At 35.9% G+C, this 15,707-nt stretch overlaps 1 protein-coding gene and 1 pseudogene across 1 annotated transcript; one reads left to right on the forward strand and one right to left on the reverse strand.

Moving 5' to 3' along the window:
* The first annotated feature begins 3,756 nt into the window (after positions 1 to 3,756).
* LOC113359782 lies at positions 3,757 to 12,798 on the forward strand (annotated as a pseudogene).
* A 391-nt stretch (positions 12,799 to 13,189) lies between these two features.
* Positions 13,190 to 15,244, reverse strand: LOC113356941 (NEP1-interacting protein 1-like). Its single transcript, XM_026600178.1, has 5 exons — positions 14,781 to 15,244; positions 14,160 to 14,338; positions 13,984 to 14,067; positions 13,708 to 13,875; positions 13,190 to 13,586 (listed from the first exon to the last, which is right to left on the reverse strand). Exons 1-5 carry the CDS (start codon positions 14,947 to 14,949, stop codon positions 13,464 to 13,466), a joined length of 723 nt encoding a protein of 240 aa, XP_026455963.1. The 5' UTR covers positions 14,950 to 15,244; the 3' UTR covers positions 13,190 to 13,463.
* Positions 15,245 to 15,707: the final 463 nt, after the last annotated feature.

Below are 15,707 nucleotides of genomic sequence, written 5' to 3' on the forward strand. Positions count from 1 at the left end.
TAATGCTCTACATGAACATGGAAGTTTTAATATTTTTTTGGAAATATGTCGTCAGCAGCGCTCATTGCTATAAAAGTCTCCCCATGCTCCTATTTCTCTCAAGCTAACTCATCTATCATGGTCATGTTGTCGATCCTCCAAATAAGCAGAGAATAGTATTTTTTTTTGCATCGACCGAATGATACAAACTCTCCAATAGACATGATTTTTTCCTGTAATTTTTCAACACCCATTAGGTGACAATGTTTAAAATGTGTACCCATTACCTTTTCAAAGGGATTGTATATATGTGAACCTCCGCAATTAAATCTTCAACAAATCATTGTGCCCAGCAGTTCGTCTTAACGAAGGCTTTGGTAACTTCAAAAGTCTTGGACATTTTGTCACTTCCGTATGTTCCTACCTTCACTTGGAATACAATCTGGAGACACATTACTTCATAAAGAACCCTGAATACATATTGTGCTCCCTGATCCTATTTCAAATTAATAGGTTGTCAATAGATATTTTACCAAAAGTTGACATAATCTATGTTGAATATTTATAAAATAAAATTATGGTATTGTGGATCGCTGCTTCTTAAGATTGAAGTATTCTCAGTCATGTTCTTCATTGTGTGATCTACCCATTTGTGTCTACTCTACCTTCTAACCCAGCGAATGAATCCATTTTTTCTATCCACCACCACCTAGTGGCAGAACCAAAGGTTGACTAACCTTGCTCTAACCCCTTAAATTTTTAATAACTACATAAATTTTTTGGTTTATTTTATAAATAGTACTTTGTCCATATATATTTATGGTTTAGTCCACCAAAGTTTACATGTTTCTTTCTAAAAAAAAAGTAGGCCTCCTCAATGTCAATTTTTGACTCCACCACTGCCACCATCACTGCCGCCTATCCCATGTAGGTTGTTGCACGCAATTCTAATTTTAAATCACAAATGTCATGTATAAGGTTTAGATTGAACAAAATGTCGTCAATTGATTAGTTTCATTATTATTTTTCCGTGTATATATTCTTTTTTGTATTGTAATCAATTTTATTTTAACATTAAAAAATCATGATTTATATGATGTAGTACCAAATATAACAGGGGTACCATTTGGGTGATCCAACTACGATCATGAAAATATTGTCTTGTGTGATATCATTCCTGAAATATATGGTACCTTCCTTTATCAAAAGTGTTAAAAACAACCAACCACATCTTCCACACTACGATGTTTTCGATGTTGTAACGATAACATAAAATTAATATTGTCCGTCACTACTCACTCGCACTCACCGTCACTACTTCTTCCACCACAAACCAGGGGCGGAGCCAGGATTTGAGGAAAGAGGGAGAAAAAATTCTTGGCAAGTTGGATACATGTGAAAAATGGACTTTTTATCCCATTTTACGATAAAAGAACAAAAATAAATACAATTATGCTTGGATCCGCCCTTAACCACCACTAATCTTTCGGGCTCCACCTCTTCTACTACTCATGGTCGCCAAAAATGTCTATTTATATTATTTATCAAGATTACTTATTAATAGAAATAAATATTATAATTAATTAAGAAAACATTTATAATTAAAAAATGATTAGTCATTTATTATGAGAAATTTGTGAAACACTAATCAATAAAGCACTTTATCATGAACAGATTATTTATTATGTGCAATTAGTGAAACACTAATTAATAAATAAATTATGGTATTTAAGTTGAACAAACCACCATTGTTGATTTATATTTTCTATTAATTCCAACCAAGGTGGAAAACTGGTTAGAGGCCACTCTTATGACACAATAGGTCATTAGTTCGAACCTCCACGTGCCTAATTTTTATTGATGTTATGTATTTGTAATGTTCATTTTTCTTAAATAAATAGATTGTGGAAAAAGTAAAAAAAAAACATAAGTATTACATCGGGTCTAAGATACTATATCCAAAATACTCGGATACTGTTTCTGGTGCCTTGTTTCCTCAAATTCCTCGTTGCATTCTAGACAGTACATGCAACAACGATCATTTGCGAAGTGAGCTATTTGCGCAAGTGTGGTCAACGTATCCCTTGCCTGTAATAATAATAACAACACGTCAATTTTTTTCAAGGCATCCAATTGTAAATGGTATGAATCTAATAGATTTGAATTATACCTCATTCTTAGATATCACCTTCTTCTCACATAACATAGCAATTGAGGAAGGACAAATCTTGATTACTCTTTACATAGGCAGAGTTAGCCAAACTATGTTTTGCAATTGTCTTACGTGGAAATTATTATTAATCCATATTTTAGTCGGCTTCGATTTAGTCCTATAGAAAGTTGATCTTAAAATTTTGACCTTATTTCTTGACCAAATTATTGAAGTATTCTCAGTCATGTTCTTCTTTGTGTGATCTACCCATCTCTATCTACTCTACCTTCTACCCAGTGAATGGATCCATTTTTTTTATCCACCACCACCTAGTGGCAGAACTAAGGGTTGACTAACCTGGCTCTAACCCCTTAAATTTTTAATAACTATATAAAATTTTTGGTTTATTTTATAAATAGTACTTTGTCCATATATATTTATGGTTTAGTCCACCAAAGTTTACATGTTTCTTTTTAAAAAAAAAGTAGGCCTCCTCAATGTCAATTTTTGACTCCACCACTGCCACCATCACTGCCGCCATCCCATGTAGGTTGTTGGACGCAATTCTAATTTTCAATCACAAATGCCATGTATAAGGTTTAGATTGAACAAAATGTCGACAATTGATTAGTTTCATTATTATTTTTCCGTGTATATATTCTTTTTTGTATTGCAATCAATTTTATTTTAATATTAGAAAATCATGATTTATACGATATATTACCAAAGATAACAGGGGTACCATTTGGGTGATCCAACTACGATCATGAAAATATTGTCTTGTGTGATATCATTCCTGAAATATATGGTACCTTCCTTTATCAAAAGTGTTAAAAACAACCAACCACATCTTCCACACTACGATGTTTTCGATGTTGTAACGATAACATAAAATTAATATTGTCCGTCACTACTCACTCGCACTTACCGTCACTACTTCTTCCACCACAAACCAGGGGCGGAGCCAGGATTTTGAGGAAAGAGGGAGAAAAAATTCTTAGCAAGTTGGATACATGTGAAAAATGGACTTTGTATCCCATTTTACGATAAAAGAACAAAAATAAATACAATTGTGCTTGGCGTCGCCCTTAACCACCACTAATCTTTCGGCCTCCACCTCTTCTACTACTCATTATCGTAAAAAATGTCTATTTATATTATTTATCAAGATTACTTATTAATAGAAATAAATATTATAATTAATTAAGAAAACATTTATAATTAAAAAATGATTAGTCATTTATTAAACACTTTATAATGAATAAATTATTTATTATGTGCAATTAATGAAACACTAATTAATAAAGAAATTATGGTATTTAAGTTGAACAAACCACAATCGTTGATTTATCTTTTTTATTAGTTCCAACCAAGGTGGAACACTGATTAGAGGCCACTCTTATGACACAATAGGTCATTAATTCGAACCTCCCCGTTATCATTTTTGAAATTCCATATCTTGATTTGAGCGACAAATCCTCACCACCACTAAGAAAGGAAAACTTAGCCATGATGTGTTTTGTACTAATGATTGGGTCATGTTAATTACATACCCAAAAAGTGCTTGTTTGCTTTGGTAGTCTTGCTTGTGGTGGTTAGTTCTACCAAAAAGTTGCTCTTAAAAAATGGCAACGGAAAATACAAGTCCCAAGGAAAGTAATGTTTGGTTCAGTCAATCATCGGGAAAAATGTTTCAGGCATGCATATGTACTCCCTTCGTTCCATGCATATGTAGGTGCTTGGTTTAAACATAATTTTGATTACAAGAATGCAGAAGAGTGATATGAGAAACTGTAAAAATCCTCAAATTCAGAAATCTTTTGGTGTTGTGTCGGAAGTGTATATCAATCAAAGCCTGTTCTACATAGTTGCGAACTTCGTTTTGTCGGTCAAATTTTACGAGGCAACCAAGGTTTATCTGGAGCTAGGTTTAGTGAGAATGATTTTGGTCGAGGTGTAGTTTGTGCAATATCTGCTGAATTAGGGGGGTACACCACCACCATCTAGCAGAGACAATAACAAGTTTCACTCTTGTGTTGAGATAGGGGAATCTTTCTGCAAATAAAATGGCAAAAGAACTTCAATTATGCAGGGTGGTGGAGTTGAGTACTTGTCACATCAACATTCATTCATTGAATACCAGTAGAACTTAATTTAGATTTTGCTGAAGTCTCCTGTTTCTTTTCTTCTTTTTTCCTTTTACACAATGAAAAACAAGAACAATTTTAGTGATTTCACCTGTACCAAAGATTAATTAGCACTTTCCCCAGGTTTCCAGCCTTGCCAAAGAATCAATGCCATTATGAGTTTAGTCAAACTAAAGCATCAGATTTTCCTTATAATAATTCACTAAGCAAGCAGTCTCGTTTCCGTGCACAGATTAACACTTATATTTATGGTTGTAGTTGAAGAAAAAGCTCATTTTATCTCATTGTAACTAGTAGTATTGCCTAATTGCACTTATACTTTTGAATACATGATGCATGCATGAAGCGGTTCATTCCCGAGCTTTACAAATTCTTTCATTAACTTTTCTCGCGCAGTGAGCTTTTCATATTCTCTGTGCATAGAAGATAGTGATAGAGACTTTTGAATAACGATGCATGCATGAAGCAGTTCATTCCCGAGCGTTACAAATTTCTTCATCACTTATTCTTTTCGAACCGTGAGCTATCCATATTCTCTATGCATTGAAGATAGTGACAGAGACTCGCTACATTCTCCGTTCGAGCTTTCACTATAAATACCCCAGCAAATCCTCAGCTTTTCATCATCCATCTCTCCCTCTCTCGTTCAGCATCAACTTACCTTCAAAACAAAATGATATTGCTTGGTATGACCAGTCAAACCAAACCAGAAAAATCTGCAGAGAACTCAACACCTTTTAATCTCAAACTTCAATGACCGCATACGTCCACTACTTGATGCTGTCGACAAACTTCGTCATTTGAAAGTCATGGATGAAGGAATACAACTTCCTACCATTGTCGTAGTGGGGGATCAGTCAGTCTGGTAAATCAAGTGTGTTAGAATCCTTGGCTGGTATTAGTCTTCCGAGAGGCCAAGGAATCTGCACTCGTGTTCCTCTGGTAATGCGTCTCCAGAATCACTCATCACCTGACCCGAAGCTTCACTTGGAGTTTCATGGAAAGGAAGTCCATACTGATGAGGCAAACATTTCTGAAGCTATTTTTTCTGCAACTGCCGAGATTGCAGGTGATGGTAAGTGCATCTCCAATACTCCTCTTACTCTTGTAGTGAATAAGAAATGTTGGTTAAACTTCAACATAGAAGTCACTAACAAGCTGGTTAGGACAAGATTAGGAAATTGATGTAATCCTAAGGGAATTAGAAGTCATCTAGTTCTAAGAAAAGGAAAGACATGTAATAAGGTAATAGGACTAGGAAAAGGAATTCATAGTTCTATATATATATATGATCACCAAAGTTATGGTTGATCATAAGAGCAAGATTAGAGCTTGTGTTTAGTTTTGAGAGATTTTCTAAACATCAATAAAGAGAGTTGTCTTTATATAAGCTAAGTTTCATCTTGCAGTTGCCATTAATTGGTATCAGAGCTTGTTTTCTGAGCCATGGGAAACGAAACCACCATTGTGGGTGCAAAACAGTTCACACCACCATCAATGCAAGTTCCAATCCTCGACGCTACAAACTACACAGTATGGGCCATGAGAATGAAGGTACTGATGAAAATATACAAAGTTTTGGAAACAATTGATCCTGGTACATTGGACCCAGACAAAAACAATGTTGCCATTGGATTACTCTTTCAAGCAATACCAGAATGTCTTGTTCTACAAGTTGGTGAACAGGAAACTTCAAAGAAAATTTGGGATGCAATAAAGGCACGAAATCTCGGAACTGATCGAGTTAAAGAAGACCGTCTGCAAACCTTAATGTCTGAATTTGAAAGAGTGAAGATGAAAGACACTGATACTATTGATAGCTTTGCAGGAAAGCTATCAGAGATAGCCTCAAAAGCTGCGTCACTTGGACAATCCATCGATGAAGATAAACTGGTAAAGAAGTTTCTCAATAGTTTACCAAGATCCAAGTATATTCATATCATAGCTTCTCTCGAACAAGTCTTAGATTTAAAGAAGACTAGCTATGAAGATATAATTGGAAGATTGAAAGCATATGAAGAAAGAATCCTTGATGAAGAAAACAATGGAGAAACTCAAGGAAAACTCTTGTACACAAACTCTTACCAACAAAACTCTGCGACAAGAGGAAGAGGTCGTGGAAGAGGTGGTAGAGGAAACAGAGGCCGAGGAAGGGGAGGAAGGTTTAACTCACAAGATAGAACAACAAGTCAGAATGATCAAAACCAAGGGAAAGAAAAGAAGGATAGATCAAACATTATTTGTTACAGATGTGATAAACCAGGACACTTCTCCTCTGTATGCCCTGAAAGAATACAAAAGATGGAAGAAACAAACAAGAATGAAACAAGGGAAGCAGATACAACTCTTTTCATGCACGAAGTTGTATTCTTAAACGAAGGGAAACTAATACCAAAGAACTACGAATCAAAGGATGGAGAAGAAGGAATCTGGTATTTAGATAATGGAGCCAGCAATCACATGACTGGTAAGAGACACTACTTTTCTGAACTCAATGAGAAAATCAAAGGACAAGTGAAGTTTGGGGATGGATCTTCTGTAGAAATTGAAGGGAAAGGATCAATTCTATTTCAGAGCAAGACCGGAGAACAGAAGCTTGTCACAAACATCTACTTCATCCCAAACTTACAAAGCAACATTCTAAGTTTAGGACAAGCTACAGAAGTTGGATGTGATGTTAGAATGCGACAAGATTATCTAACAGTTCATGACCCAAGTGGAAGACTTTTAGTTAGAGTCTCACGCTCACAGAATAGACTCTACAAGATAAGTCTCATGATTGGAAGGCCATTGTGTCTGATAGAGACTGGAAGATCAGACATGGAAGGGCACGCAAGGTTAGGACACATAAGTTTCAGAACCTAAAAACTAGCTCAGAACAAGAGGTGCGAGGGCTACACAACAAAACGTAGGGTGGAGAGGAGAACAGACTCTAATGGAGATGACAAGAAGTTCTTTAAAGGCTATGCAGGTACCTAATTATCTATGGGGAAAGCTGTACGACACTCCACATACCTAATAAACATGATACCTACGAAAGCTCTGAAAGACATGACTCCATATGAAAGTTTGCGAAAGAGAAAACCAAACATAGATCATTTAAGAGTGGTTTGGTTGCAAAGCATACGCAAAAGTTGATTCTGCAACTCTTAAGAAACTGGATGATCGATCTCAGACTCTTGTGAATCTAGGAATTGACCTGGATCCAAAGCTTACAGATTATTCAATCCAAAAAGAAAGAGTGATAGTGAGTCGAGATGTGGTATTCGATGAAAAAGCAAACTGGAACTGGAAAAACTAATGATGGACCAAGTAGGGATCCAGGAATGTTTCACATGAGATGGGGTCAAGTAATTGATGAAGGCGAAGGACCCATAATCATCAATACTAATGGAAACATGATGTTAAAAGAAGAAGAAGAATAATGAAACCACTGAGAATAACGAAAGAAGAAGAAAAAGAAGATCGATGAAATAACTCAACCCTTCCACTGCGAAAATCACAAGACAACAAATCCACAATATCTGGAGGATTATGTTCTTCAAGCTGCAGAAGAATGTGAGATATGCTACTTTCTGTTTGATGAACCAAGGAATTTTCAGGAAGCAAAGGCTCGACTAAATGGACACAACATGTAGAGAAGAAATTATTCAATCAACAGAAACAAGACTTGGTTTCTAGTTGGTAAGCCAGGTGGGGTAAAATTAATTGGTCTTAAGTGGATCTTCAAAATAAAACGGAATGCTGATGGTACTGTCAACAAAATAAGGCAAGACTTAGCTAAGGGATACGTTCAGAATCAGGCATAGACTTTGATGAAGTTTTTCACCAGTTGCTAGACTAGAGACAATTCGTCTATAGCAGCAAGCAGCATCAAACTCATGGGAAATTCACCACTTAGACGTTAAGACAGCATTCTTACATGGTGAATTGCGAGAAGATGTGTATGTTGAACAACCAAAAGGTTTTGAAGTAAAAGGACAAGAGCATAAGGTTTATAAGTTATCAAAAGATCTATATGGTCTAAGACAAGCTCCTCGAGCCTGGAATACAAAGTTAGATCAAATCTTAAGAGAAATCAGATTTGTTAAATGCTCTAAAGAAACATCAGTATACAGAAGAGAAGAAAAGGGAACGCTTCTTATGATTGCAGTCTATGTAGATGATCTATTTTTGACTGGAAACTCCCTTAAGGTGATCAATGAGTTCAAGAGAGAAATGTCATCAAAGTTTGAGATGTCAGACCTCGGAAAACTCACTTATTACCTTGGCATAGAAGTCCATCAAGGAGTAGATGGGATTCAGATTAAACAAGAAGCTTATGCAAGGAGAATTCTGAAAGAAGCAAGACTTGAAACTTGTAATCCAACTAAGATACCAATGGAGTTTGGACTTAAAGTTTCAAAGGCACAAGAAGAAGCTGAGATTGATCCAACGAGTTATAGAAGAAATGTTGGATGCTTTAGATACTTGTTACACACAAGACCAGACTTGGCTTTCTCTGTGTGAGTAGCAAGGCGTTATATACAGAGTCCACACAAGTCTCATGGTGATGTGATAAAGCAGATATTGAGATATCTAAGAGGAACAATCAGGTATGGATTGAAGTATGTTCGAGGAGGATCAAAAGGAATTGTTGGGTATAGTGACAGCAGTCATAATATTGACCAAGATGATGGAAAAGGTACAACTGGTCATATATTTTATCTTGGTGAAGCACCTATTACATGGTGTTCACAGAAGCAAGACACTGTAGCCCTCTCATCCTGTGAAGCTGAGTTCATGGCCGCAACAGAAGTAGCTAAACAATCAATATGGCTTCAAGAACTGTTGGGTGAAATCAAAGGAAGAGAACCTGAAAAAGTTCTCATCAAGATTGATAATAAGTCTGCAATTGCACTCACTAAAAATCCAGTGTTTCATGGGAAGACGAAACACATTCACAAAAGGTATCATTTCATACGAGAATGTATCGAGAAGGAGATCATCAACGTTGAACACATACCAGGAACTGAGCAGAAAGCAGATATATTGACAAAGGCATTAGCTCGGATCAAGTTTGAAGAAATGAGACAACTGATTGGAGTACAAGATATGTCACGGGTAAGGTTGAAGCTTGACGAGGAGAATGTTGGTTAAACTTCAACATAGAAGTCACTAACAAGCAAGTTAGGACAAGATTAGAAAATTGATGTAATCCTAAGGGAATTAGAAGTCATCTAGTTCTAAGAAAAGGAAAGACATGTAATAAGGTAATAGGACTAGGAAAAGGAATTCATAGTTGGGCAAATTAAGAAAGTGACCAGCTTCCGGACCTATATTTAATAAACCGGCCATTTTTTTATGGGTCTTTTATAAAATAGCCTTTCTGTTAGTTTTCACTCCCGGACCCACCAAATTAGTCAAAGGCATTGATTAAGTCTATCAGTCCCATTAAAATTACTATCATAACCTTACTCAAACAAATACACGATTAGGTATGCATCTCTTCACATTTCTTTCGGTTTCTCGTTGTCTCTCAAATTTTTTCATTATTTCCATCGAAACTAAGGTTAGAGATTGAAGTGATTTCGAAGAGATTTTATGAAGGTTTTGGGTGGCTAATCGTAAGGGTTTTCTTAAACAAATAATGTATTTGGAAGAGAAGAGAAGTTCCGAAGATATTGGGTTTTCTTAGACACATCATGATGCTGTAAAATACTCTCAATCTAGGTAAGATTCTTGGAACCCATTACTTAGTTTGTGACGAAAACCATGTTTAGATAGTTGGAACACTTGATGATTTGTATTTTGTTTTTCTAGGGTATCGATTTATCCCCTTTTTCTAAAAATTGGTGGTTTATCTTAAATTCATGAATGATTTTTTTTAATGGGTAATTAGGGTATAGTTTTCCTGATTGAGAGTTTTTTTTCTAACGAATTAGTGCCTGATTAGGGTTTATTTGGTTTATATAGGGTTCAATTTTAGTTTCGGTGGTTGATTTTAGGGTTTTATCTAAATTGTTCACTTGTATTGTAGTTTTGGAGTTGGTTTTTCTTCAAATTCAAGTTCGCAACAAGAATGGATGAGATCAAGGCTTGCAGCAAATGGGCGATTTGCATTTGACCACCAACAGAACCTTTTTATCTCAACTGTTGTTGGTATGGTATTAATTAAACCAAATGTTAATTTGGAGATGTTTCTAAATTAAGGATTAGGGTTCTTGAGAATATATGGAAGATGAATTGTTAATTTGGGGTTTTTTCTGTTCTTGGGAAATGGCGCAAGTACGAAAATACTCCAGTTTTGAGTTTTTTACAGTGATTCAATGGAGAATAACACTTGAGATTTTTTTGGTTTGATTTTGTTTCATCTTGTTAATTTCACATAATCAACAGAGATTGTAATGTTCTTCATGGTGGTTTTGTATTGATAAATCTATTCAATTTCAGTACGGGTTAATTTGTGTATTTGGTCGATTAGGGTTCTTGATAATGGTTTTTATTGGATTCAATTTGGGGAAGAATGATTTTTATTGGATTCAATTTGGGGAAGAACACGTTACAGTTTGGTGAGGAAGAGGATCAACTGGTCATGGGTTAACTAGGTAGTGACTCAGTCTCTTGGTATGCTTTTGACTAGGTCGAGTTAGATCATGAGAGGAGTAAAACGTCTTTTACCAAGGAGGCTAACTGACACGTACACATTTAACCGTCGTTACCCGTTTTTTGAAAAAAACGGGATGGAAAATGTCAATCTCGGTCACTTTATATAAACATTTAAAAAAACGGTCATTTTCTGAATTATATTATAAAAACATGGACACTTTATTAAAAAGCCCTTCATAGTTCTATATATATATGATCACCAAAGTTGTGGTTGATCATATGAGCAAGATTAGAGCTTGTGTTTAGTTTTGAGAGATTTTCTAAACATCAATAAAGAGAGTTGTCTTTATATAAGCTAAGTTTCATCTTGCAGTTGCCATTAAGAAAGGAGTTCCAGATTTAACAATGGTGGATTTACCAGGAATTACAAGAGTTCCTGTTCATGGTCAACCGGAAGATATATATGAACAGATCAATAATATTATTATGGAGTATATTAAACCAAAGGAGAGCATTATACTCAATGTTTTATCTGCTTCTGTCGATTTTCCTACTTGTGAATCGATTAGAATGTCTCAGAAAGTTGACAAGACTGGTGAGAGGACTCTTGCTGTTGTTACCAAAGTTGACAGATCTCCAGAAGGTTTGCTAGAGAAAGCTACTGCTGATGATGTTAACATTGGTCTCGGATATGTTTGCGTCAGGAATCGCATTGGTGATGAAACGTATGAAGAGGAGAGGGCTGAGGAGGCTAGACTGTTTAATTCACACCCACTGCTTTCAAAAATTGACAAATCTATTGTGGGTGTACCAGTTTTGGCACAAAAGCTAGTGCAAATTCAGGCAACCAGTATTTCTAATTTCTTGCCAGATATAGTGAAAAGGATTAATGAAAAGCTTAACCAGAACGCATCTGAACTGGATAACATGCCTAAAAACCTTTCTAGCATTGCTGATGCTGTAACAGCATTTATGCGTGTCCTTGGATCTGCTAAGGAGACTCTAAGGAAGATCCTTATCACTGGAGAATTCAATGAGTTTCCAGATGAAGGAAATATGCACTGCACGGCTCGATTAGCAGAGATGCTTGATAACTATGCTGCTGAACTGGAGTCCAAGTCTCCATGGAATAACATCAAAGATAGTTTTCTGACAGAGGAAGTTAAGGTTTTAGGGGAAACTAAAGGTATTGGCCTTCCTAACTTTTTACCTCGTGCAGCTTTTCTCACAATATTGCAAAGAAGAATTGATGTAGTGGCAGAGACGCCAGTTGAGTTTGCACAAAAGGTTTGGAATTATGTGGAGGATGTGTTTGTGCGCGTACTGACAATGAAATCTGGAAGCTACCCACAGCTTCAATCTTTTATCAGATGGGCAGCTCATAATCTGATGAAGGTACGGAATCGATCTATTGAACGGGTGAAGGAGATTGTGGAAATGGAAAAAATGGCGGACTACAGTTGTAGTCCTGATTATATTACAACCTGGACTAGGCTTATGTTGCAGCAGTAGCAATTCAAAGATGTCATCAATGATGGCTCAAAAGCTAAAAAACTTAACTTCGAAATGTTGGGTGATGTTGAATTTGGTCATCTCACTGATACGCAGATTGTGCAACAAGCGTTTGATATCAAGATGAGACTCATGGCGTACTGGAAGATTGTTCTCAGGAGATTGGTTGATAGTTTGGCACTGCATCTGCTCTTTACTGTTCAATACCTAGTCAACAGGGATATGGAGCAAGACATTACCAGCGAACTCATGGGTGGTCCCAGTGGCTGTGGTGGTATTGAAAGGATGCTGGAAGAGTCGCCTTCTGTGGCAACCAAACGTGACAAGTTGAACCGAAGCAGTAAACTGCTTAGGGACTCGAAGGATGTTGTTGCCAAGATTATTGATCGTATTTCTGTCTATGGCGAAGGGTCGAACTAGAGACTTTTATTTTGGCTACTCTGCTGGTTCTGTTATGTTTTTAATTCTGTTTCAGTTTCTGCTTTCTTAGTTTGTCGTCCCTAGCTATCTTAGTTTTAGAAGTTGCTGTCTGTTTCTAGTATGATTTGGGTTTTCAGTTGGAACTTGGAGTTTGCTGATGTTCTGATAGTTTATGAGTTGGTGGTATTTATCTTTAATGCATCTAGTTTCGTAAGTATGGCTTGTCTCCAGATTTTATGTTTGCACTCCTTGTATGTTTTTTTGTATAATCCCAGAAAAGCTGAACCCCAAGTATTTTAGAGGGCTTAGCCCTACATATAACTAAGTAATTGAAAGTAGTTTGCAGAAATTATTCAAGTTTACACTCATGAAAGATGCAAACAAACTAAAGTTCAAGCTAACATCAATTGGTATTCAATATTAACAGAAATGAAGCATATTTAGCATACGGAACTAATGTTTACAAGATGGTGCAGTTAGGTTTCCTATATTAACAGAACTGAACGAAGAGAAAATTGTTGAAGAAACTCGAGAACTTTATACATAATGAACAAGGAGATTACAGGCATGACATGGTATATAACTAAACACTGATTAACGTTGAAGTGACCTCTAGAAATTAAGTAAAAATTTCCTATTGATCCTGTAATTTATGCTAAAAAACACTACAGGTCCCTTCTGCAAAGTGGGCAAGAACCCTGTTTCTCAAGCCATTTATCAATACAAGGTAGATGGAACATATGATGACAATATGGCAAGCTTCGAACCGTCTCTCCAAGTTGGAAATCCTAAAAAAGAAGAAGAGACATTGAGCTCACAAATATTAAGTTCAGTGTGATATCTAGTTTGTGTACGCCCTAGATACAGAGAGAAGTTAAGTTTAATAAAGAACGAACAAGAAAAACAGACCTGAAGACACACTGAGCAACATATCCTCTCCCCAGATGCATCCATATTGTTTTTCTTATTGATTTTGATCTTTGGGATCTTCTCTACTCTATCTCCTGACAACCCTTTTAATCCACCAGTCTCGAAAATATCGAAAACCTCGTCAAAACTAGTTTCAATGGCACCCATCTAGTACAAGATAATCGAAATCACAATCAAATTACAGTATCAAAGAACACAGCAATATAACACATATTTGCATAGCCGGTACTAGTAGTAATAAAAATTTCAACATACCTGACTTTGTACAGCAGTTAGCATGGCTGGACCAACTCTTTCTCTCACTAGTCTTCCACTTAGAAGGCTAGCTATAACATCAATCTACATGAATCAAATATAACAATATCAGGAAATTTACACTCCAAAACTAATTCCACGTTTCAATGAACCAAAAGAAACATCAAGTTACATACCAAGTAAAGAAGACACCCAATTCCAGTATCATCGGAATGCCATAATATACGAGAAGATTCGAAAACTTCAAGTGAGAAAACAGCTCCTGAGATTGATCCAACAGCAGCTCCTCTAAAAAAACCACTTTCAGTTTCTTGCCCTATCAAAGCTCCTGTCATTGCACCTAACAATGACCCAACTGCAATCAACCAAAAACAAAACTGTTCTCATAAACTACATTGCAACTAAAATCTTAATGGGCCATCCCTAATTTATTGGCTAATGCAAATTTGAAAGAACCCCAAATCTTCTCTAATACTTCAAAAAATGAGATATCTAACTGGGTGAATTGAACATCAAAATGAGACTGTGAGAAAAAGTCCTCAATTGGGTAAAAATATGAGAAATGATTGTAGAAAATAAGACGAATTTCATGAAAATAGATAGATACCATCACAAATCAAAAGAAAATATCACCCCGATTCATCAAAATCATTATTGTCAAAACCCACAACAGAATAAAAATGTCTGACCTAAGCTTTGTGTAGGCATTTTCTAAATTTCACATGATTCTGAGATAATTATATACAAGAAACAGAGAAACAGAAACGATTAAAGAGAAAGAAAAAAAAAACACTAACCCAGTGCGAAGAAGAAGGTGAATATCGCAGAAAAAATGTTTCCAAGAAGAGCTGAAAGTACAGAACCAGACATTTCTTTAACTCTTTCAACCCAATTCCCTAAGGAAGATGAATACGATGATGATGATGACGAAGTAGATGGACGAGATGGATATGTATAAACCTCCATTTTAGATTTTGATCAAAAAAAATCTCGATAGAGAAATATTCAATGCTTAAATTTGATAAAAATATCTTGCATTCAATGCTTTATTATAATTATATTTCTAGCTCTGATTTTCTCTAAGAAGCTTAAAAGACGAAGCAAAATTGTGAACCCTGAAATTTGGAGAAAAACACGAGACGAGGAAAGGAAATGAAGAAGAAGATATCTGTTTGGTTTCTTTGATTATTCATTTCATCATGACTTCTCTTTCTACAGGTAGATGAATCGCACACGTTCGAGGATCGGTCATGAGACGCAAATTACTCACGCGCGAGTGTTGTGTGGGTAGAGATTTAAGGTTTGGTTTGCTTTGGTACGTTCTTTGGAAAATATCTCGCGACTTCTTTTTAGTCAAATAAAACCAAGATGACCAAACATGTGGTATAAAAAATTCAACCATATTATTTTTAATAAATAAAAACCATTTAATTAAAAAGTGACACAAAAACTCCAGGTCAAATAATAATGTGCAAATTTAGTTTTTATTACTTTAAAAAAAACCAAACATACCATTTTTACCTTGTCTTCTTCTTCTTCTCTCCTTTCTTTTTTCTATTTATGCGGTCTTCATCTCCCCACCACCATTAACACCAGCAGCAACAAATATCTCTCCATGAACACCATCGCAACACCTCCGTCACCACCAACAACAACACCTCCGTCACCACCAGCAGCAACACCTTCGTCTCCTCCACGAAACCTTCGTCTCTTTTTCTTTTATT

This window comes from Papaver somniferum, chromosome 3, assembly GCF_003573695.1.
Source record: "Papaver somniferum cultivar HN1 chromosome 3, ASM357369v1, whole genome shotgun sequence".
Lineage (NCBI taxonomy): Eukaryota > Viridiplantae > Streptophyta > Magnoliopsida > Ranunculales > Papaveraceae > Papaver > Papaver somniferum.